Below are 25,124 nucleotides of genomic sequence, written 5' to 3'. Positions count from 1 at the left end.
GATCATTCTTTTCCCCTTCAAATAATAACACTATAATTCTATAATCAACAAATTCTATTTTCACAACCTTCTCTTTAAAACCCTTGCCAAGAGTTATTCCTACACCAATGCGACCGCCCTTTTCATTATCTAAGGAAAACATTCTATTTCCTTCCCTTTTCAATTCCCCATTGCCTTCTTATCTAACTTCATAAACTCCTACTAAATCTAAATTATTTTGTTTCATTTCTTCTTTAAGATTTTCTAACTTCCCCTTCTGTAACATGATACGCATGTACATTTCATGTCCCTATCCTCTTTTACTCTTGCTTGGTCTTCTTTCCTTCAGCGATCTTCCTCACATTGTTACTCTCTCGTTCAATACTCCTTCCCAAGCCATCCCCCTCCTGCCTTCTCACCAGGCAGAGATTGGTAATATCAGTTTTTTTTCTTTATTGTTTTAAATGCTGAGTTAGCTGCAAATTTACCATGATCTTATCCAATGACCATTTACGTTGTTGCATAAGACATATAGCGAAATCACAAATCCTTGAAATATGGAGGCCGTAGTCGGCTTCCTTCTCATCTTTCATCCTTAATGGATCCAGTTTAAACTGGTTCTACCAGCTATACTTGCAAGTTTATTTTAGAATAAAATAAAATAAACAACTGAAAGTAAAATCATTGCTGAATCGACCGCGCTTTTCTTTTTATTTTTTTAAAAAGAGTAGGAGACAAATCTTTGATGTGTGTTGAAGTTCAGGAGTTGCTTTTGAACGATTTTCTTAAAACCGACTCGAGCAAATTTGTTCATATTTCATTAGCAACGCTAAGATGTGACGTAGGTAAAACTGATGAAAAATAGTTCAGTGGTGGAGGTGTGCTTTCTTCATACGAAGTTTTCCAAAAACGCTAATTATAATATAAATTTAGTCAATATTTCATAAATAGTGCATGAAGCATGACATTAATTTGCAAAACCGAAGCAAGAAACTATAAACGTAAAGTGACTTAAGTTAGCACCCAACACGAGTCTTAGTGTTATGGATTACGGATAGAAAACTTTTGATCATATATTATAATTAAATACATGGTTATATGACAGAATACCTACACAAGATGATTTGAGTTACATTCTACGCAACAGATTTCAAATTCACTCTGCAAAGTATCACGAAATAATAGCACTAAGAATAAATACCTTTTATGCGAGGGCTGGTCCAATTCTCCTATTTTATCATCGAAAAACCTCCTCATTGCAAACCTATCCAATGCTTGGTCCGTACTCCCACAGATGTTCGAATAATGCATATAGGCCGCAATTATTACACCTATCCGATCTCGTCCACCCCTACAACAAAAGAAAAGTACAAAAGAATAGTTAACAATTATACAATAGAACAGAAATTAGTATTTGTGATATAACATAAATCGTTAATAAATTGATTTTTTTTCAAGAATGTAGGGTTACATATTTTGAAAAACACCAAAATCCGGACACACTTCAGGATGTTAACTTCTTATATAAAGACTAATTTTTGACGGGGCATGATGGCTCAGTAGTAGATCGCTTACCTCTGGTCTGTGGGGTTCCTGGTTCGATCCCCGGCCAAGTAACTTTGTGGTGGACAATATTATGTCCGTAGGTTTTCTCAGAGTACTCCTGTTTCCTCCAACATTCTCATTCCACCAATTTTTCTATTATCATTCACTTGCCTTAATTAACCGTCTCCCTTAGCCTAACGAGCATAATCGTCGGACGTTAAACTGAAAGATTTCATTTCATTTTTTGACACAAGAATGATAAGTTTTAGCTTTTACTTTCAAGTTCACTTTTACAAACATTAAACAAGAACATTTACTTTGACTTTACGAATTCATATTTTTCAATAACGTTGATTCTTTTACAGAATTCCTTTTTTAAAGACAAATAGCCAAATATATGAGGGGTGTAGATGCAAAAGTGGCAATCTCCAATTTTTTGAGAAATTGTGTTAGAGGTGAGACTGTATTGTTTTAAGTGTCCCCGACCGAGTGGTGAAGTATATTTGGATCACAACGTACATCCTCCCAGTAAAAACTGAAGGCGAATATCACAATTTTTTGCAAAACTTGCAATCTCCACTACCCGGTGCGGTTCAAAAGTGACAATCTCCACTTCAGCCAATCAGAGGCCCACTGGCGTCAGACGTTGCCATGGCGACCGTGTCGCTTGCCTGGAATCGTTTCAAGTCTGTATTAGTTCACTAGCCCACGTTCATTTTCAAAACTTGCAATCTCCAATTTCGAAACAGTAATTACAAAAAATGAGGGACTTTCTCTGGGGAAAATTCATGTTTAACCCTCTAATATTGCTACGATCTACTATGCCAAAAAAATCTGTACGTTAAAATCTTAAGGGGTTTACGAGATATCAATTAATCGCTCGCCTTGAAAAATTCGGCCGAGTGGAGATTGCCACCTTTGCATCTACACCCCTCATATATTTATATGTAAAATGTCTGAAATCAAATTGACACTACACTTGAGTTTAGAAAATGAGAGCAAATCAGGAATTTTCGGAAAATGTATGGGAACGGAAAATTTTACTGTGAAAATGCTGACATAAAAGGGTAACCTTACATGAGCGGATTTGAAAATAATGATATAACTAAAGTAGAGCAATTATAAGTTACATAGATAGAAAACATTGATTTCTGATTCAAAATCTGCTTTATGTACTGCAAATTAAAGCTTAACGGATTCGACTCATGTTCAGGCAGATGTTTACGAAAGATAATTTCGGTATTTACCGACAACCCAGTGTCTGTATGCAGGGACCAATCTATACACGCACACAGGACACATGATCTTCGAGAATAATCAAAGAAGCATAAAGATGACAGAAATATATTCACGTGTATGTGAAAATTTGTTCCCTTAATTTAATTCCCAATATTCCTTTGTACAGTTCACATTTTTTTCACGTATAAGCGTGAAAGAATACAATGCAGCACGCGCTTTTCTCAACACAACGAATCTTGGAGCTTGCCTTCCCTAACGCTTCCGACTTTACGACGACGTATTACGTATTCACTGCTGTTAAAAGTTATTTTCTACCTATATTGGACACATCTTTAACCCTGTGCATATGTAGGGATTCTGTTGGGAGCATGTCTGGGAATTATACCCTGTAGAGAGCAACTTGCGCAACACTGCATAGCTGTAACAGGTATCTTGGATAGCATGTGTGTGACTTCCTTTACAATGATATGGCCTGACACTTCATCGTTCCTTATGTTTGAAATAACGTGTTGCAATTTATATTTCCACGTTTTCGGACGGCCTTAGCTCTGTAACTACATATTCCTCCATAAATCCGTATGAACACTTTTTTTTTCTTTCTTATTGTGATGTGAGGAATCGCCTTTTACAGTTTATAGATATAATTCATTAGCACCCTGTGAATATTATGTTCGAATATAAATAATCTTGCAATTTTGCATTTGGAATGTGGCACTGGTAATTTCCGATTCATATGGTGACTAATTTGAGTGTAAGGTATTGTACATGATGATTTAAGAACATGATATGGTATAACACACCGAATGATAAATATTCTAAAGATCATTCAGATGATGACACGTTGAGTCATCAGTGAGAACATCATTGAATTGATGAACTATGATTATGTTTCTTCCAGTAAATAATTAATAAGTGTACTGGTTTATCTTATACAACACCCAAAACTTCTTTTTAAAACCCTACAGTAATATTTAATTTTACATCAGGATTGCTAAGACTATTGCAGCAATATAGGATCAACTTTAAATAGATTAACGCACTTCTGTAATGACGACTCTACAGAAAGGGGAATAAGAACAGTCTTGAAAGCTTTTTATAATTTAATTGATTTTTATAATAGTAGAAAAGGTAGTTTTTTGACTACTGTAAATGGATAATACAAAAATACAAATTGCGTAAGCTTTTATAAGGGACAATCATCAGTGTTGCAATATTCTGATGCGCAACATACATACGTTTATTAAAATACAATGAAAGCAAGTTAACAATGAAAGTATAGTCCCTCAAGTTGGACTGTTTCCAGCCACTTTCCTGCCAGTTCCTCGATTCCAATGTCGATACAACGTCTTGTCCAGAGGCAAAGAAGTCAATCACTGCTGTTTCCACTTCCTGCTGGCTGGTGGAGCATCGTGTTTTCAGGAAGTGCGCCATAGACCGAAACAGAGAGTAAATCGAAGGAGCAAAGTAAGGACTATATGCAGGGTTTGGCATCAATTTGATGCCGTCAAGGTCCTGCATTTTATGTTGCATTTTTTGAAACGATTGTGTTTTTGCGTTATCCTGTTTCAGAAGGACGAGCTTACGGTTCACAAGTCGGATATTTTTGGTGCAGTGCAGCAGACAACCGCTCTAATTGTTCCCAATAAAGGTTGGTATTGATAACACGACTGATAGGACTGAACTCGAAATGATTTTATGCTTAAAACAGCCCTATTTGAAAACTGGTTCTGGAAGTTGGCTCTTGTTCAAACCTATTTTCTGACATTCGGATTTCAGGAAAACACCCATTTTTCGTAGCAGGTGACAATCTGTTTTAGGAAACGCACATCACGCGGATTTTGCAACATTTGTCGGCACACACTCACTCTCCTCTGGGTCTGAGCTGAGGTCAACCCATATAGACACAATGCGTCAACTCCTGATGGTTTTCCCGAGTTCATGAAGGTGATGCACTACAGTTGGCTAGTACATACCGAGTTGCTCTGACAATTGTTTTGTGCCAGTGGATGAATCTGGCTCAATGAAGTGTCAAATGGCCTCAAAATTTGTGGGCGACCAGACCTTGCATGATCTTTGTTTTCACAACCTGTACATTTCTAGAACGAAATTGTTGCTGTGTTGTAATTCACTCATCTTCCTTGTCGCGTGATAAATCTTATGGGTTGCTGCTGCAGCGTTTGAACTCATACAGTAACAGTTTACGTATCAGACATTGTTAGGCACTCATCGTCACTGCCACTAAAAACTGACTGAAGATACTGACGCAGTTGCGGTCTCCGTATTAAGTAGTCCGCTTGTTACAGTACCTCTTAGGCCAGTTGGACTTTGTGCTTACAGTCATCATGGCGTATACACGCGTCTGCTGTTCCGAGTTATGGAAATAATGCAACTTATGATTGATCCTTGTAAATAGACGAGAAAACATAAAAATGCAACTTCGTTGCGTCATATACATTTGGTCTGACAATAAAGGCTTTTTAACATGATCATAACATCATATAAAGTTATTTTATTAGGATCACACAGTAGGACTTATATGATTGTGCTGTTAGTACGTACACACGTCCGTCCGTTATTCCTCACGAAAATTTTTGAACGAAAGCGAATTTGTGAGCTATGTTTTTTGCAGTAGACAGCTGGAGCGATTATCTCGGTCGAAAGTCTTAATGAAGTAACAGTGACTTTAACGGTGGCTCTCTATACTCCATTTTCTACTACTGGAACAAAGGCTCTAGAAGTTATATTGCGTTGTTACGTGGCAGCGAAAACATCCTCCAACAGTTTACATCTGCCGGACAAAATTGAAATTTCGTATGATCCTCGTTACTATCTATCAGATTTTTTTTTTCATTCATGCATTTACTATTCGGCTATTAAACCTGATAGACCTAAATTTTCTTTGTATGTGTGAGGCTTCGCAAATCTCCGGACCCCCACTGCTTCTTTATCATCGCCTCAATCCAAATCGCATTCAAAAAGTATTCTTCACAAAACAACACAACATTCATAAACATCTTAGAAAGATTAAAACCTACGCAACCTAAAAATAAATAAATTTCCTTTTTTCTATTTCATGATCGACCTCCGAGCACTCATCCATCTAGTCCTAGACTATATCCTACTTAACCTATTGAAATTGTCGACCTGTATCACCGCAGGTTTCGTGAAATATATCTAGCCTTTTCTTCCTATCATTGCATTCACAACAAAATGCTGCAAATTTATAGTTTTGCTAAATGATGTAAAAATGGTTCGACAAGACGTATGTGGTAATAACTGAATACACTTTGCTTTGACAGTGGTGAGCGTTACACAATGTACCTACTTTAATAAATATAAGTAGTGCTGCGTAAGTATCAGAGTAGGGCTGACCAACCTACAGCATACATACATTTCTTATAGTAGGTAGCATATGCAATGATGAGACAAACAATATTAATTTTTAAATAATGTTAAGTCGAGTTGTTGCCAAATAGAACTGTGAAACATTAATGAGGCAAACTGAAATATCTTTATTGACTACAAAATAAGCAAAGTCAGACCGTTCAAATATATCATTAAATAGAGGAAGGAGTCATGACCGCCGAAGAGTGGAGCAAATACATGTCAAAACATATCAGATTTACCTACTTACACACTATACTACGTATTTAGGACACTTACGTTAAATACTATAGTTAATAGTTATAGCTACATCGCGGGTAAATATTCTAATATTACAAGGACGCGAGAATCAAGGTGTGTGTGTGTAGTTGCGACTGTGGTTTTGCATCGATCTTTTGCTCCTTTCCCTGTGGAAAAAGAAAGAAAAAAATGGAATTCCTAGAATAATGCGTTATGTGGTGTAATACGTGCTGTCAATTCCTGTATTGAAAAATTAATTATTTTAGTTTTCTTTTTATATTTCATCACTATTTTGAAAGAAAAAAGTGACCATTTGTGTATGTGTGTATAGAAGAGAAGATAGTGAATTCTACTCCAAAACAGTAAATCCGAGACTCCTGATTTCGACTCACTATTTGGGGTAATGAGAGTAGATTGGGGGCATCTAGTACACTAACCTTGAATTTGCTTTGTGTACTTTTCTGACATTTTTAGCAGTTCCTAATGCACGTTTGTAAAATGGATACACCCTTTCCCGCATACTAATGACACATAATGTATGCAGGTGCGGCCGGAGGTAACATGACACATAATAATTGTTTTTACGGGCGGTCTTTTTATAGTATGACAGTTTGAAGAATGGATACACCTTTTTTCCGGTGAAAAGAAATGTTAATTGGACAAGCAGAATACAGAAAAACCTTTTCGGAAATAAAATATGCAGATCACACACGTAGAACAAGGTAATTCATTAATATGCAGCACATGTAACGCGGCAGCTGCTGCTGGAGAATTCTAGAAATATGATCGTTGGTATGAGTGAAAGAAAGAACTGGAAACCTCCAGATCTTTTTTAAATTTATTATTGTTGGAATAGGGGAAAGAACACTCTCGAAACTTCTGGAAAGATTTCTTGTAGTATACTTGTTCATTTTTATATGGGAAAGGGACATATTGTAATTGTTGGAAGTATAAGGGGACGGAACTGTTTGGTTTTAATCGGGAATTGATAGCGGATTTTCCGGCATTGAAAAATGATATGACTCGGTGTACTTTTATGGAATTATAACGTGACTAAGATATAGTATAATGTAATATGTAGGGAATCATCATTAATGATAGCACCGGGACTCGAATGAGTATTCTCCCACGTGGAGAACCGTACGCTAAATATTTTTGCTTGCAGTGCGAACTTGTTACTTATACATAGCTATGAATTGTGTATGACATAACCGGTATATATAAATTATATTGTACAGAAAGTTAGCAGAATGCGCCCCGGGACTCGAATTAGTATTCTCCCACGTGGAGAACCGTACGCTAAATATTTTGCTTGCAGTGCGAACATGTTACTTATACATAACTATGAATTGTGTAAGACATAACAGGTATATATAAATTATATTGTACAGAAAGTCAACAGAATGCACCCCGGGACTCGAACCAGGACTCTTCCACGTGAAAAGCCGTACGACAAACATTTTGCTTAGCAGATGTTCTTACTTATATGTAGCTATGAATTGTGTAAGACATAACAGGTATATATAAATTATATTGTACAGAAAGTCAACAGAATGCGCCCCGGGAATCGAACCAGAGCTCTTCCACGTGAAAAGCCGTACGACAAACATTTTGATTAGCAGATGTTGTTACTTATATGTAGCTATGAATTGTGTAAGACATAACAGGTATATATAAATTATATTGTACAGAAAGTCAACAGAATGCACCCCGGGACTCGAACCAGGACTCTTCCACGTGAAAAGCCGTACGACAAACATTTTTGCTTAGCAGATGTTGTTACTTATATGTAGCTATGAATTTTGTAAGACGTATAACTGGTATTTAGAAAGTATATGGTAAGAATTATTATTATTATTATTGTAAACTGTTGTGTTTTGTTTCATAAACGCTAGTGTAACAATGAGGTTATATGGCGACAGAACGTTTAACGTTACCGTAGATTGAACTTAAGGGTTTTTTTATGTTGAAAGCTAAGGCAAAAGAGACCCGAGATTGTTTGAACATATTACCCAGGATGAAATGTAGTAGTGAAGTTAAAAAGGGAAACTTTATACTTATATTTTGTAATTGGAAATCGTAATACAACAAATAATTAAATTTTAATTCTTTTATTGTTTTAGGTGTGAAGGAAATAAAAATCTTAATAGAAACACGGGAGAACAAACATTATTTTTCTGAATTGTTTGATGTTGAAATATAGCGGAGTTTTTTTTAGTGAAAAGGAGTTATAGATTGGTCTTAAAATATGGATTTACTGAAACCGTTCGATCTTAGTTGTATGAAATATCGAAAATATTGGATAATGTGTGATATGAATATTGAATACTGAAATATCGACATAAAAGTTATTATAAGTTTTTACATCCAACGAACATACTGGCTAGACTAAATGAGACGGTGATGATGAGTAATGAATGAATATGGTGGAATGAAGAAAGTGGGAAGAAGCATGAAAACCACGACAAAAACCCACGCACATAGTGTTTGTGCACCAAAAAGCTAACTTGAAACAAGCTGGGATCGAACCAAGGACCCCATGCACCAGAGGTAAACGCTGTATTGCGTACCCACCATAGCTTTTTCTATGTATTATATTTGGATGAATAAAAGTACGCATGTATAAGTTGGTGGAAACCGGGGATTGTAGGTGGAAACGGGAGAACTTTACACACAATGTTTAAACTAGAAAATACACTTGGAATGAGCGAAAGCATTTAGTTTCAGAAGTGACTTTTTTTTGATTAGCGCTATTTAATGTGTATGAAGGAGGAAAGAAACTTACTGTAGCGCTTATTGGAGAATTATACTTTTGATACTCTTTATACAAAATTATGTGTTTATATAACTTCATACATACTAGTAAAGAAGATATATGATGTACATTAAGGACGATTTTGACATTATTTAAACAGTGTAGGTAACGACTCTTAAGGCAATACAAGAGACGGACAATTATTTGACAGCGCAGATTGTGATAGTAATGGTGTGCTTGGTTTATTAGGATTAGTCATATGCAGATGGAAACAATTGCTTTAAATAAGAGATAGCACTTTGAACGTATAGTTTGGTTAAAAGTGCTTTACTTTAGAACTCACAACATTAAGTACAAGGTAACCAACACCATTGGCGATAACTATTAGCAGGACTGTGACCGATGGGAATTAGCGTGTTGGAGAGAGAGATACATTTTGCGTACATAATAATAATGAGGATGAATATTTGACTTTGGCACCTAGAAGATTATGCAACCGACAAGTTAAAAATGTTTTGAGGATTGCATATAATATTTACAGACAGTCTGATACGATTTTGTATTTTATTTGAAGTGTCATGAATGTTTGTTGAACTAAAAAGGGTATTTTATTTATAGATCTTGTTTGTAAGTTAGAAAAACAAGAAAATATTCTTGTAATGGTGTTATAGTCGCTAGAAACGAAATAATAGCTAGCATGTCCTTTTTACACTTGAAATAGATATCTGTCAATATTAAACTTTAATAAAAACTAGTCTGAATGTCGACAATTTTTAAACTTTATTGTAATTGTTACAAAATGCATAAGAAAATAGTATTTTAATGTTTTAGTTGTCTGCATATACAGTGCAGATATATTTGTGAGCGAATACACGACATACAGTTATAACATATTAGAAGTGTTGTGCTCGTGAAATTAGATTTTCTAAACGTTAAAGAGATTATATTGTGCAGTTTGCACTTATTGAGTTAAATTTGGTCATTTAAGACGAACTGTGGTTTTGCTCTTTTACCCAATGCAATTGTATTGCATTGAAATACGGAAGTTACTATGTATGGAATTTTTAGTTACTGTTTTACTGGTTCTATGAATGATTTGGGAGGGCTGTTATTAAAAGTGGAATTTGAACCCTGACTAATGCTTGTAACGAGAAAGTATATCTATTGAGAAGTGTGGATTTTCTTTGACGCAGATGAGAAGTAGCCCGTGTTTAAGACAGCTTGACGAAAACGAATGTTTGCACAACGAATTGAATCACTAATGCTCACACCAAGATTAATTTAACTGTATCTGGGACTTTTGATTGATTAGTAAATGAGTAAATTATATTTTAAAGCGGTGTTGAGATTTATTTCGTATTAGGTTTTTTAACTACTGTTTGGATTATTTTTAAATTTATGTTTTATATAATAACAAGGTTATAAGGAACAGTATATTAACAGTAAAATGGGTTTTGAATCACAATAGGGACAACGTTAATGCAGTTGCTGTGTATATGAACTGTTATGGAAGATTAATTTTCATAGTATATATCATTTCTTTTATGTTATCGTAACTGCAAGAGAACTGTATTATAAGACTACCTACCACATGTAAATAATAGGTAGAGCTAAAATACTGAACTACTGGCAACTGAATTGTCAGTGAGAGTAATGTATTGTTTTAAAGAAATAAATAAATAGATATTAGAAAAAATAATCTTAGTTGTTTTCTATGGTATATGAAGAAACTAGTGTTTAAGAAGCAGTGCATTAGAAGAAAAATAATTGGTTTCGAAGAATATGGTAGGAAACTGAAAGTATTTAATACTTAATTTAGATTATTTTACAGACATTACCAACGTAACTGAATGATGAACTGTTGTCCATTGAACAAGAGTCACTGAGCTTGATACCTTGTGTTTACTTTATGATATGAAGACTTTAAAACTTTTCTTTTTAAAACTTTTTAAAGAAAATTATGGTTGCAGTAGGAGAGAAATGCGTGATATACTGTAGAAAAGTTGATGTTACAGTACCCTTGTGCTCCTTTCTTATAAAAAGAAGTTAGTGTACTATTTTGTTGAGAATATAATTGAAAATATTGTAAAATTACATTTTGTTTTATTGCAAGTATAATAATGCTACTTCAATAATGCTTAAACGCAGTGACTGTTAGGGCTGGATCCACCCTTCAACAAATTTCAGGATGTGCACACCCTTACTTGGTATATGCTTTTTAAAAGAATAAAGCTTAGAGAGCTCAATACTTTGAGGTAAAAGGATAAAATGTCTATGAAATGCATAGAAATATACAGGAAAATACTTCTTCTTATTAAGATGATAACGTGAAATACTTATTCCATTTTATATAGTAAAAGGACAAGATTGTACTTTTGTGAATAATTACCTTGGACTTGAAAATCAAACACAGCCCTTTTGTTAGACAACCACTAGAAATCCTACGTATAATGAATTGACACACACTGCAGACGCTTTACTTTTATTGATCCTGATAATAAACATTGTATGGTAACCTCTTGAAACTTGGAGACCCACAGTGAGGTATACTCGGATATGGGGAGAGCACTATGACTCAGTGGTAGAACGACATTTTGATGGTCGTGATTTAAAAACGACCAAGTGAACTTTGTGGTGGACAACACCTTTTTTTCTCCTGGTACTTCCATTTCCTACAGCATTCATTTATTGGCTTAATTGGCTTATCCCTTAACCTAAAGGACGTTCTTCAGAGTAAGGAAGCTATCATGTTTCATAATATATAGTATAACAGGTACGATTGTCGTTGTATATTAAAACCTCAACTTCCTCGATAGAATTTTACAACGACAAAAAGATTTTGAATTGAATAATAATACGATTTCTATGCCTTGGCGGGCTAAGATCAAACCATGGATTCATCATGCGCCAGAGGTGAAGGATTTGAAGGCGATGAAGAATATTTTATAATTCCACAGTAGTATTAATGATTGTTTGAGATTCTTAGTATACTATGTGATACAAAGGTTACATGAATTTTATTTTGTTCTTTTTGGACTAATGTTTAAGAGGACCAGAATGATAGATTTCAAGAACTACCTATGGTGCACGGATTACATTTTTAATTTTACAGCTTTATACACATGCATTCAAAATTATAAGGCCATTAGTTTTTTTGTATAAGACTCTTGTTGGACTTGATTTGATTTGAGTTTAACGTCTCTTTTCATCAGCGAGGCTATATGAGACGTGGACCTACTGATTAACGTGGAATCCGAACCACATGAGCTCCCGCCGGGAATCGAACCTGGGTAGACTTTTGTTGGAATAAATGTTTTCGCTGGAACCTTTTTTAAAATTTAATGTAAAACTTTAAACATAATGAAGAAAATAAGAAAATAAGAACATACTGAGGTGAAATAAACTTGAAAATTCCCACCGTGCAAAAGAATTAAGGAAAACAGCCTCTGTTTTCAAGCTGAGACTATCCATGGTTGAGATTGACCACCAAATATAACGATTATTTTTCTCAGATGATGAGTTTGTATGCTTATGCCAGTAGCTAAAACTGGAAAAGTGAACCAGGTAGTGTTTGCAAAATGGTATTACATGGTTTAATCTCAGAACATGTGCAATTGTGATGGACAAAAAATTCCATGGGTGGACAACAACAACTTCACGAAACATCTGTTGGTATTAAAATTAACGATACATGAACTTTCAAAAGACGAAATGTTTCTTTATCTGGACAGTTAATACTTTTTTGAAATTTCATCGGAACAAGCATTCAACTTAAACTATAATAAATGAACGAACTATCTAGTTGCATTATAGGAGGGCGATACAGGTGTGGATGAAAAGTTTATGTATTGATTTTTGAATACGAGTTGTGTGCGAGTAATTCAATTTTATTTAACGTTTAATATTAGAGATTATTTTATACGACCATTTAATATTTTATTATTTCTTATACATATTTGCTTTCATCATTTGTCCATTGTAATGTTAGTAGAAAAAATGTTTTATTTAACAACATGAGCACGAAAAACCTACAAGAAAAATATTAGACAACATTCATAATTATCACTGTACGGAATACTTCTTTAAATGGAAACAGTTTAATCCATTGGTAGAGTGCATCCATCTGGCACGAGGATCCCTAGTTCACTCCCAAGACCGTGACAATTTGTGATGAACAACACCCTGTGGATATTCTCGGGGTTCTCCGTTTCCTACCAATTTCTTCATATTCAATATTTTTTACAATCATTAACCATTCAACGTTGCCTACTTGTAAAATGTCTCGAGTAGATTAGTATATAAGAATCATACCAGAAAAAAATGTTTTCTCTTTGCTCTCAACCAGAGAAAAAGCAGAAACTCATATCTACATGCCAGAATAAGTATTTTCGCTTTGCTCTCAAGCCAGAAAAGAAGAAACTCATATCCACGAAGTGAAATTTTTCGAGTTGCTACTCGCCAAATTTCACAAGTTTCGTGGATACGAGTTTCTTCTTTTCTGGCTTGAGAGCAAAGCGAAAATACTTATTCTGGCATGTAGATATGAGTTTCTGCTTTTTCTCTGGTTGAGAGCAAAGAGAAAACATTTTTTTCTGGTATGATTCTTATATACTAATCTACTCGAGACATTTTACAAGTAGGCAACGTTGAATGGTTAATGATTGTAAAAAATATTGAATATGAAGAAATTGGTAGGAAACGGAGAACCCCGAGAATATCCACAGGGTGTTGTTCATCACAAATTGTCACGGTCTTGGGAGTGAACTAGGGATCCTCGTGCCAGATGGATGCACTCTACCAATGGATTAAACTGTTTCCATTTAAAGAAGTATTCCGTACAGTGATAATTATGAATGTTGTCTAATATTTTTCTTGTAGGTTTTTCGTGCTCATGTTGTTAAATAAAACATTTTTTCTACTAACATTACAATGGACAAATGATGAAAGCAAATATGTATAAGAAATAATAAAATATTAAATGGTCGTATAAAATAATCTCTAATATTAAACGTTAAATAAAATTGAATTACTCGCACACAACTCGTATTCAAAAATCAATACATAAACTTTTCATCCACACCTGTATCGCCCTCCTATAATGCAACTAGATAGTTCGTTCATTTATTATAGTTTAAGTTGAATGCTTGTTCCGATGAAATTTCAAAAAAGTATTAACTGTCCAGATAAAGAAACATTTCGTCTTTTGAAAGTTCATGTATCGTTAATTTTAATACCAACAGATGTTTCGTGAAGTTGTTGTTGTCCACCCATGGAATTTTTTGTCCATCACAATTGCACATGTTCTGAGATTAAACCATGTAATACCATTTTGCAAACACTACCTGGTTCACTTTTCCAGTTTTAGCTACTGGCATAAGCATACAAACTCATCATCTGAGAAAAATAATCGTTATATTTGGTGGTCAATCTCAACCATGGATAGTCTCAGCTTGAAAACAGAGGCTGTTTTCCTTAATTCTTTTGCACGGTGGGAATTTTCAAGTTTATTTCACCTCAGTATGTTCTTATTTTCTTATTTTCTTCATTATGTTTAAAGTTTTACATTAAATTTTAAAAAAGGTTCCAGCGAAAACATTTATTCCAACAAAAGTCTACCCAGGTTCGATTCCCGGCGGGAGCTCATGTGGTTCGGATTCCACGTTAATCAGTAGGTCCACGTCTCATATAGCCTCGCTGATGAAAAGAGACGTTAAACTCAAATCAAATCAAGTCCAACAAGAGTCTTATACAAAAAAACTAATGGCCTTATAATTTTGAATGCATGTGTATAAAGCTGTAAAATTAAAAATGTAATCCGTGCACCATAGGTAGTTCTTGAAATCTATCATTCTGGTCCTCTTAAACATTAGTCCAAAAAGAACAAAATAAAATTCATGTAACCTTTGTATCACATAGTATACTAAGAATCTCAAACAATCATTAATACTACTGTGGAATTATAAAATATTCTTCATCGCCTTCAAATCCTTCACCTCTGGCGCATGATGAATCCATGGTTTGATCTTAGCCCGCCAAGGCATAGAAATCGTATTATTATTCAATTCAAAATCTTTTTGTCGTTGTAAAATTCTATCGAGGAAGTTGAGGTTTTAATATACAACGACAATCGTACCTGTTATACTATATATTATGAAACATGATAGCTTCCTTACTCTGAAGAACGTCCTTTAGGTTAAGGGATAAGCCAATTAAGCCAATAAATGAATGCTGTAGGAAATGGAAGTACCAGGAGAAAAAAAGGTGTTGTCCACCACAAAGTTCACTTGGTCGTTTTTAAATCACGACCATCAAAATGTCGTTCTACCACTGAGTCATAGTGCTCTCCCCATATCCGAGTATACCTCACTGTGGGTCTCCAAGTTTCAAGAGGTTACCATACAATGTTTATTATCAGGATCAATAAAAGTAAAGCGTCTGCAGTGTGTGTCAATTCATTATACGTAGGATTTCTAGTGGTTGTCTAACAAAAGGGCTGTGTTTGATTTTCAAGTCCAAGGTAATTATTCACAAAAGTACAATCTTGTCCTTTTACTATATAAAATGGAATAAGTATTTCACGTTATCATCTTAATAAGAAGAAGTATTTTCCTGTATATTTCTATGCATTTCATAGACATTTTATCCTTTTACCTCAAAGTATTGAGCTCTCTAAGCTTTATTCTTTTAAAAAGCATATACCAAGTAAGGGTGTGCACATCCTGAAATTTGTTGAAGGGTGGATCCAGCCCTAACAGTCACTGCGTTTAAGCATTATTGAAGTAGCATTATTATACTTGCAATAAAACAAAATGTAATTTTACAATATTTTCAATTATATTCTCAACAAAATAGTACACTAACTTCTTTTTATAAGAAAGGAGCACAAGGGTACTGTAACATCAACTTTTCTACAGTATATCACGCATTTCTCTCCTACTGCAACCATAATTTTCTTTAAAAAGTTTTAAAAAGAAAAGTTTTAAAGTCTTCATATCATAAAGTAAACACAAGGTATCAAGCTCAGTGACTCTTGTTCAATGGACAACAGTTCATCATTCAGTTACGTTGGTAATGTCTGTAAAATAATCTAAATTAAGTATTAAATACTTTCAGTTTCCTACCATATTCTTCGAAACCAATTATTTTTCTTCTAATGCACTGCTTCTTAAACACTAGTTTCTTCATATACCATAGAAAACAACTAAGATTATTTTTTCTAATATCTATTTATTTATTTCTTTAAAACAATACATTACTCTCACTGACAATTCAGTTGCCAGTAGTTCAGTATTTTAGCTCTACCTATTATTTACATGTGGTAGGTAGTCTTATAATACAGTTCTCTTGCAGTTACGATAACATAAAAGAAATGATATATACTATGAAATTAATCTTCCATAACAGTTCATATACACAGCAACTGCATTAACGTTGTCCCTATTGTGATTCAAAACCCATTTTACTGTTAATATACTGTTCCTTATAACCTTGTTATTATATAAAACATAAATTTAAAAATAATCCAAACAGTAGTTAAAAAACCTAATACGAAATAAATCTCAACACCGCTTTAAAATATAATTTACTCATTTACTAATCAATCAAAAGTCCCAGATACAGTTAAATTAATCTTGGTGTGAGCATTAGTGATTCAATTCGTTGTGCAAACATTCGTTTTCGTCAAGCTGTCTTAAACACGGGCTACTTCTCATCTGCGTCAAAGAAAATCCACACTTCTCAATAGATATACTTTCTCGTTACAAGCATTAGTCAGGGTTCAAATTCCACTTTTAATAACAGCCCTCCCAAATCATTCATAGAACCAGTAAAACAGTAACTAAAAATTCCATACATAGTAACTTCCGTATTTCAATGCAATACAATTGCATTGGGTAAAAGAGCAAAACCACAGTTCGTCTTAAATGACCAAATTTAACTCAATAAGTGCAAACTGCACAATATAATCTCTTTAACGTTTAGAAAATCTAATTTCACGAGCACAACACTTCTAATATGTTATAACTGTATGTCGTGTATTCGCTCACAAATATATCTGCACTGTATATGCAGACAACTAAAACATTAAAATACTATTTTCTTATGCATTTTGTAACAATTACAATAAAGTTTAAAAATTGTCGACATTCAGACTAGTTTTTATTAAAGTTTAATATTGACAGATATCTATTTCAAGTGTAAAAAGGACATGCTAGCTATTATTTCGTTTCTAGCGACTATAACACCATTACAAGAATATTTTCTTGTTTTTCTAACTTACAAACAAGATCTATAAATAAAATACCCTTTTTAGTTCAACAAACATTCATGACACTTCAAATAAAATACAAAATCGTATCAGACTGTCTGTAAATATTATATGCAATCCTCAAAACATTTTTAACTTGTCGGTTGCATAATCTTCTAGGTGCCAAAGTCAAATATTCATCCTCATTATTATTATGTACGCAAAATGTATCTCTCTCTCCAACACGCTAATTCCCATCGGTCACAGTCCTGCTAATAGTTATCGCCAATGGTGTTGGTTACCTTGTACTTAATGTTGTGAGTTCTAAAGTAAAGCACTTTTAACCAAACTATACGTTCAAAGTGCTATCTCTTATTTAAAGCAATTGTTTCCATCTGCATATGACTAATCCTAATAAACCAAGCACACCATTACTATCACAATCTGCGCTGTCAAATAATTGTCCGTCTCTTGTATTGCCTTAAGAGTCGTTACCTACACTGTTTAAATAATGTCAAAATCGTCCTTAATGTACATCATATATCTTCTTTACTAGTATGTATGAAGTTATATAAACACATAATTTTGTATAAAGAGTATCAAAAGTATAATTCTCCAATAAGCGCTACAGTAAGTTTCTTTCCTCCTTCATACACATTAAATAGCGCTAATCAAAAAAAAGTCACTTCTGAAACTAAATGCTTTCGCTCATTCCAAGTGTATTTTCTAGTTTAAACATTGTGTGTAAAGTTCTCCCGTTTCCACCTACAATCCCCGGTTTCCACCAACTTATACATGCGTACTTTTATTCATCCAAATATAATACATAGAAAAAGCTATGGTGGGTACGCAATACAGCGTTTACCTCTGGTGCATGGGGTCCTTGGTTCGATCCCAGCTTGTTTCAAGTTAGCTTTTTGGTGCACAAACACTATGTGCGTGGGTTTTTGTCGTGGTTTTCATGCTTCTTCCCACTTTCTTCATTCCACCATATTCATTCATTACTCATCATCACCGTCTCATTTAGTCTAGCCAGTATGTTCGTTGGATGTAAAAACTTATAATAACTTTTATGTCGATATTTCAGTATTCAATATTCATATCACACATTATCCAATATTTTCGATATTTCATACAACTAAGATCGAACGGTTTCAGTAAATCCATATTTTAAGACCAATCTATAACTCCTTTTCACTAAAAAAAACTCCGCTATATTTCAACATCAAACAATTCAGAAAAATAATGTTTGTTCTCCCGTGTTTCTATTAAGATTTTTATTTCCTTCACACCTAAAACAATAAAAGAATTAAAATTTAATTATTTGTTGTATTACGATTTCCAATTACAAAATATAAGTATAAAGTTTCCCTTTTTAACTTCACTACTACATTTCATCCTGGGTAATATGTTCAAACAATCTCGGGTCTCTTTTGCCTTAGCTTTCAACATAAAAAAACCCTTAAGTTCAATCTACGGTAACGTTAAACGTTCTGTCGCCATATAACCTCATTGTTACACTAGCGTTTATGAAACAAAACACAACAGTTTACAATAATAATAATAATAATTCTTACCATATACTTTCTAAATACCAGTTATACGTCTTACAAAATTCATAGCTACATATAAGTAACAACATCTGCTAAGCAAAAATGTTTGTCGTACGGCTTTTCACGTGGAAGAGTCCTGGTTCGAGTCCCGGGGTGCATTCTGTTGACTTTCTGTACAATATAATTTATATATACCTGTTATGTCTTACACAATTCATAGCTACATATAAGTAACAACATCTGCTAATCAAAATGTTTGTCGTACGGCTTTTCACGTGGAAGAGCTCTGGTTCGATTCCCGGGGCGCATTCTGTTGACTTTCTGTACAATATAATTTATATATACCTGTTATGTCTTACACAATTCATAGCTACATATAAGTAAGAACATCTGCTAAGCAAAATGTTTGTCGTACGGCTTTTCACGTGGAAGAGTCCTGGTTCGAGTCCCGGGGTGCATTCTGTTGACTTTCTGTACAATATAATTTATATATACCTGTTATGTCTTACACAATTCATAGTTATGTATAAGTAACATGTTCGCACTGCAAGCAAAATATTTAGCGTACGGTTCTCCACGTGGGAGAATACTAATTCGAGTCCCGGGGCGCATTCTGCTAACTTTCTGTACAATATAATTTATATATACCGGTTATGTCATACACAATTCATAGCTATGTATAAGTAACAAGTTCGCACTGCAAGCAAAAATATTTAGCGTACGGTTCTCCACGTGGGAGAATACTCATTCGAGTCCCGGTGCTATCATTAATGATGATTCCCTACATATTACATTATACTATATCTTAGTCACGTTATAATTCCATAAAAGTACACCGAGTCATATCATTTTTCAATGCCGGAAAATCCGCTATCAATTCCCGATTAAAACCAAACAGTTCCGTCCCCTTATACTTCCAACAATTACAATATGTCCCTTTCCCATATAAAAATGAACAAGTATACTACAAGAAATCTTTCCAGAAGTTTCGAGAGTGTTCTTTCCCCTATTCCAACAATAATAAATTTAAAAAAGATCTGGAGGTTTCCAGTTCTTTCTTTCACTCATACCAACGATCATATTTCTAGAATTCTCCAGCAGCAGCTGCCGCGTTACATGTGCTGCATATTAATGAATTACCTTGTTCTACGTGTGTGATCTGCATATTTTATTTCCGAAAAGGTTTTTCTGTATTCTGCTTGTCCAATTAACATTTCTTTTCACCGGAAAAAAGGTGTATCCATTCTTCAAACTGTCATACTATAAAAAGACCGCCCGTAAAAACAATTATTATGTGTCATGTTACCTCCGGCCGCACCTGCATACATTATGTGTCATTAGTATGCGGGAAAGGGTGTATCCATTTTACAAACGTGCATTAGGAACTGCTAAAAATGTCAGAAAAGTACACAAAGCAAATTCAAGGTTAGTGTACTAGATGCCCCCAATCTACTAATGAGTTCTCTATGTGTTTCTCTCTCTCTCTCTCTCTCTTTTTCCCTATCCACTCACTCTCATTTCCTTCACCATGGGTACTTTGGTCTATTTTTCAACACACTGCTTTGTGAAACGATAAATTTGTGTTTAAAAAAGCGTGAACGTTTAAAAATAATTGAACAACAGAAGCAAAAGTTCTTTTTGGCACATTCACTTCCAACTGGGAAAGACAAAACACATACATCCAGAGTAGAGTATGAGTCACAGGGGTCTTGAACAAGATGAAATAAACAGCCCATGAAACCCAACCTCGTTTTGGACATTTTACGAGTAGGAAGCCAATCATTCTAGAAATAGATTAGTGTCAGTAACATATCACTCAACAACAAACCCTTTCACTACCTTTTTTTGCACTCACGGCCTTCTAACGTTGCCAATATTAGTCTCCGTAAGATATAAACTGACGATTAAAACGTGACATTATGCCAAAAAGGCTCAGAGAACATGTTATTTAGTTGTTAGTAAAATTTTACCAGTTGATTTTTTGTAAATAAAGTCGAAGCAATCGATATATTATTTCAAAAAATGTATTTCTCTATAAAAGGCATGTAATTTTATCCAACGTTTTAAAATCAAAGATTTTGCAAGGTATTCAAAAATACAATTAAAGTGTCGGGAGAAACAATGCCAAAAGATGAATTATAAGGTTTCTTCTAGAACATCGGCTCATGATCTCGTAGGGGCATGGTGGCTTAGTGGTAGTGGTAAACCACTCACTTCAGGTGTAAGAGGTCCCTGGTTCGATCTCAAACCATATGAGTTTGTGTTGGACAAATCATGTCCGTAAATTTTTCTGGGATATACCCTCTTCTCCCACATTCTCATTCCACTAATTATTTGTCCACTAATTATTATTATATTTATTTATTTTCAGCAATTAATCGTCTTCTTTAGCCTACAGGGTATAACCATAGGAACTAGAAATTTCGTATCATTTTTAATGAATTTGACAATTGTCGTGAGTACCGTGTACTTTTGCAGTGGTTGACTGCAGAGACCTGGGTTTTCCAGGAATACTCTTCCACTTCTCTTCACGCCCCAACTCAACACCGAGATTATATGAAACGTGGATTTACAATTTAACAGGCCCTGGCCGATAGCTTCCCAAATCCTTTCCATTGTTATTGTTGTTGTTAGATATGCTATCGAGTGTAAAATGGCTTTTGAGCTGTATCTGGTAATTGTTAAATAAATAAATAAAAAAAATTAACTTGAGAACGAACTGCATGCATTCTTACTGGGAATCACTCCCAAACCTCTCACACGAAACGTAAGTAAGCCAAAATGGTCTTTCTTTCTATCGTGACAAAGTGCTTCATATTCCAACCGTCTATAAGGGATGCCCGGGTTTAAGTCTCTCTGAGAGTTCGTGTTGTTTCATTTGTTCAAGCAATATTATTTCTACACCAATGTCTTGTATTAATACCAAAAGAGGATGTTAAACTGTAAACAAACAAACGAGAATACTAATTAATCATTTAGCCAGTGTTTTTCGGATTTCGATTCCCGTTGGGAAAGCACAAAGAAATTAGTTTCACAATTATTCAGTTTCACCAATCATCCGTCTCCTTTAGCCTACAGGGCATAATCGTGGGGCATTAAACTCAGGGGTAAAAGTGAGGGAGAACGCGGGGGTACGCCGTCTCCCCACCTCCAAAAAATATGTACGGCATCCCACCAGTTCATAAAAAAATCGTTCTCCTACCTTTTCAGATACACTTTTACCCCTGATTAAACTTTTTAAAAAATCAATTTCATTTTCAATTGCATTTAGTCACTACCTCATAATTATTCATTTGCATATTTACAGTACTATCCATCACTCTCAGCATAAACAGAACAAATATATTGAATAAGCACCGAAAAGAGGGGAATCGTGGAGATTTTGAAGATTACTGTTAAAGGTGTCCACTAAAATTAATACTTACTGGATATATCACAGACAGTGTTAATATAAAAATAGTAAGAGAGCAGTAGAACATGTTTCCGTGCTGCGGTTTCCACGTCTGCTTCACCAGTGGTCCCTTAGGTCGCCTGACCTCAACCACACATTTTTAGTCCTCTGGAGTTAATAGCATTTGCTTTCAAAACTTGATCATCGCCTTTATGATAACAGGCCACATTAAGCACTTATAGGTAGGTAGCATATATATTAAAAGTATTTTGTTGTTTGTGAGTTAATAATTTTATTCTGCGTGCATTTACATGTATTCGATATTATACAAATTGGATATCCAAATAGGCTATTCATTGTGGAATACCCTGTATTTTGTAAGTAATACGTCATTATACTTTCCTGGAAACTTGAACTTTTTTATTATTAGTATTAGTAGTTGCAGCAATAATAGTAGTATATATATTTTTTTAATTTAACGTCCTATCCTTGTACAGAGGCTACGGAAGACGTAATGATTATAATGAACTATATGATGGAATAAAGCAGTGGTTCTCAACTTGTTTCGAGCTTAGAGCCCTCATGGCTGAATGCGATTGTCTCGAGCTCCCCCCCCCCCCATCATCCTAACCCCAATCCACCCATGCACAAGACTGAACGTAAGACTAGGCTGAAGCAATCTAAGAGCCAGAAAAAGGCTTTAATTCTTAAAATCAGCCTTGAAGAAATATGTATACATATAAAGAGAAGGGAAATTTTGTTTGTATAATGTCTTATATTAGCCATCTTTCCCCTTACATTTCCTTTATATATCTCTTCTATGAAACGTCTCCTAAATAACCTATCGTCCCTTTTTGTTTCAACGCCCCCTATGGAAACATGGACCTTCTCTGGGTGGCGTTAACGCCTACAGTGAAAACCACTGCAATAAAGAATGTGGGGGGGGGGAATGGAAGAACCCGGAAAAAACTCATGTACCTGGAGTTTGTTCACTCGAAATATTACTTGGTGCGAGCTGGGATTAAATAGGGACCCCACCCACCCGAAGTGTCCTCTCTACTGCTGAGCTGCCTAGCCCCAAGAGAAAGATGACGCATAAGTAGTAGAAGCATTTTGCTTTAATTGCGTAACTAGTGTTTTTTTTTTCTCTCTCTTTAAATCTAGTCAAAGGATTACGTTTAACATGTGAGAATTCTGATTATCTTTTAATACCGTTACAGTGAAATTAATAAAAGCTACTTGTGATTTTAGTAAAAGAGATTATACAATATGTGAATACACTCTAAACAATTTACAGAATCAAGACACGATCTTCGTACTTTAAAAAACGCAAAGAAAGAAATCAAATAGAAGTATAGATAGTTATTTCTTTAAAATAGATGATTCAAAAATAGAACACAGGACTTCGATTTAAAAAGAAAGGAAAATCAGTTGATTCTGAATGTTTATTTTCAGTCTCTGTTTATATAACAATGGTCTTTCAGTTTTGTTAGGATGATACTAGAATAAGAAGAAACGGTCGTTGGCTTCATATGATTCATTTCGTTTTTTATTAATAAACATAAGGTCTTAAGAAGAACTATAATAGTAGTGAGAGTTGAAAAGTTTGATTATAGTGCAGATGGATGAATCCAATGTTGCAGACTAGATCTACGAACATTCTTCGGAAAGTCTTCACAATGGACTCTTGAGATTTCGTAATATTGATCTCAGACATGTTTATAGTCTAATTTTACTTCTTGAACTGAACAAGTAATGAATTCAGCACTTAATAAAAAGTTCCATTCGGATATATTCAAAACTGGACACATCTTAGGCGAGAAGGGAAAATGTTTGGTTGTGTATTAATTTTCTACATAATTCCCTCACAGTTCAATACACTTACACCATCGGATAGAAAGTGCTTCAATTGACGCTGTAGCCACTCGTGCACCGTCGATGGAACGTCTTCATCAGACTTTAACTTCTGCCCTCCAAGGTACTCCTGTAATGAACCAAAGATGTAGAAATATGACGATGCCAAATTTGGCGAGTATGGAGGATGTGGGAGGCACTTGAAGCGTACGATGTCGATGGTTTTCATGGTTGCACGAGCAGAATGAGGACAGACGTTATCATGTTGAAGCAAAATACCTGCATTCAGCAATCTCCTTCGCTTTGTGCATATTGCTAGCTTCAAATTGTTTTTGAAAAATTCAGTGCAGGTGGCAGTAGTCCCTGTGGTACGTGGGGGCATGTAGTACTCCAGAATACAACAATTCTTATCCCAAAATAAAGTCAACATGACTTTCCATGGAGAGGGCTGGTTGCGAAATTTCTTTGATTTCGGTGAAAAAGAATGTCGTCATTCTTTACTTGCACGTTTTCTCTTCAGTTGAAAAGCTATATTGAATCATCTGTTACTTAAAGCCAACCCCATCTACCGACACTGCTTCGTACTGTCAGCTCAGAAAAACGTCAGTCGATGTCTGCAAATTTCCAAATGCCAGAAAAAGAATTTTTAATGGAATTTTTGCTATTTTCATTTGTTTCTCCCTTATATATATATATATATATATATATATATATATATATATATATATATATATATATATATATATATATAAAGTAATACATGGATAATTAGTCATTTCACTTTAAGCTGTTGCAGTATATAATAGATTTTGTTTCAAAATAATTTATTTTCTGTAAGTTGGCCACTTTTACATGAATCCGATGGTAATCACCATAGATAAGTTTTGTTGTACTGTAAATGATACAGTTACGATCGATATAGTACTTTCTACTCGTCTA

At 34.5% G+C, this 25,124-nt stretch overlaps 1 protein-coding gene across 11 annotated transcripts in view; it reads right to left on the bottom strand.

The window, feature by feature from the left end:
* by (focal adhesion protein tensin) overlaps positions 1-25,124 on the bottom strand; it is a 947,366-nt gene that overhangs the window by 147,663 nt on the left and 774,579 nt on the right. For all 11 annotated transcript variants that reach the window (XM_081744677.1, XM_081744683.1, XM_081744695.1 and 8 more), the window contains one exon: positions 1,181-1,330. In XM_081744677.1, coding sequence (XP_081600803.1) covers positions 1,181-1,330 — 150 coding nt within the window. The remainder of the gene's footprint in view (positions 1-1,180; positions 1,331-25,124) is intronic.

The sequence above is a fragment of the Thermobia domestica genome, chromosome 2, assembly GCF_964235325.1.
Source record: "Thermobia domestica chromosome 2, izTheDome1.hap1.1, whole genome shotgun sequence".
NCBI lineage: Eukaryota > Metazoa > Arthropoda > Insecta > Zygentoma > Lepismatidae > Thermobia > Thermobia domestica.
The sequence above is the reverse complement of the archived record's forward strand: the minus strand, read 5'-3'. Positions and strand labels throughout refer to the sequence as shown.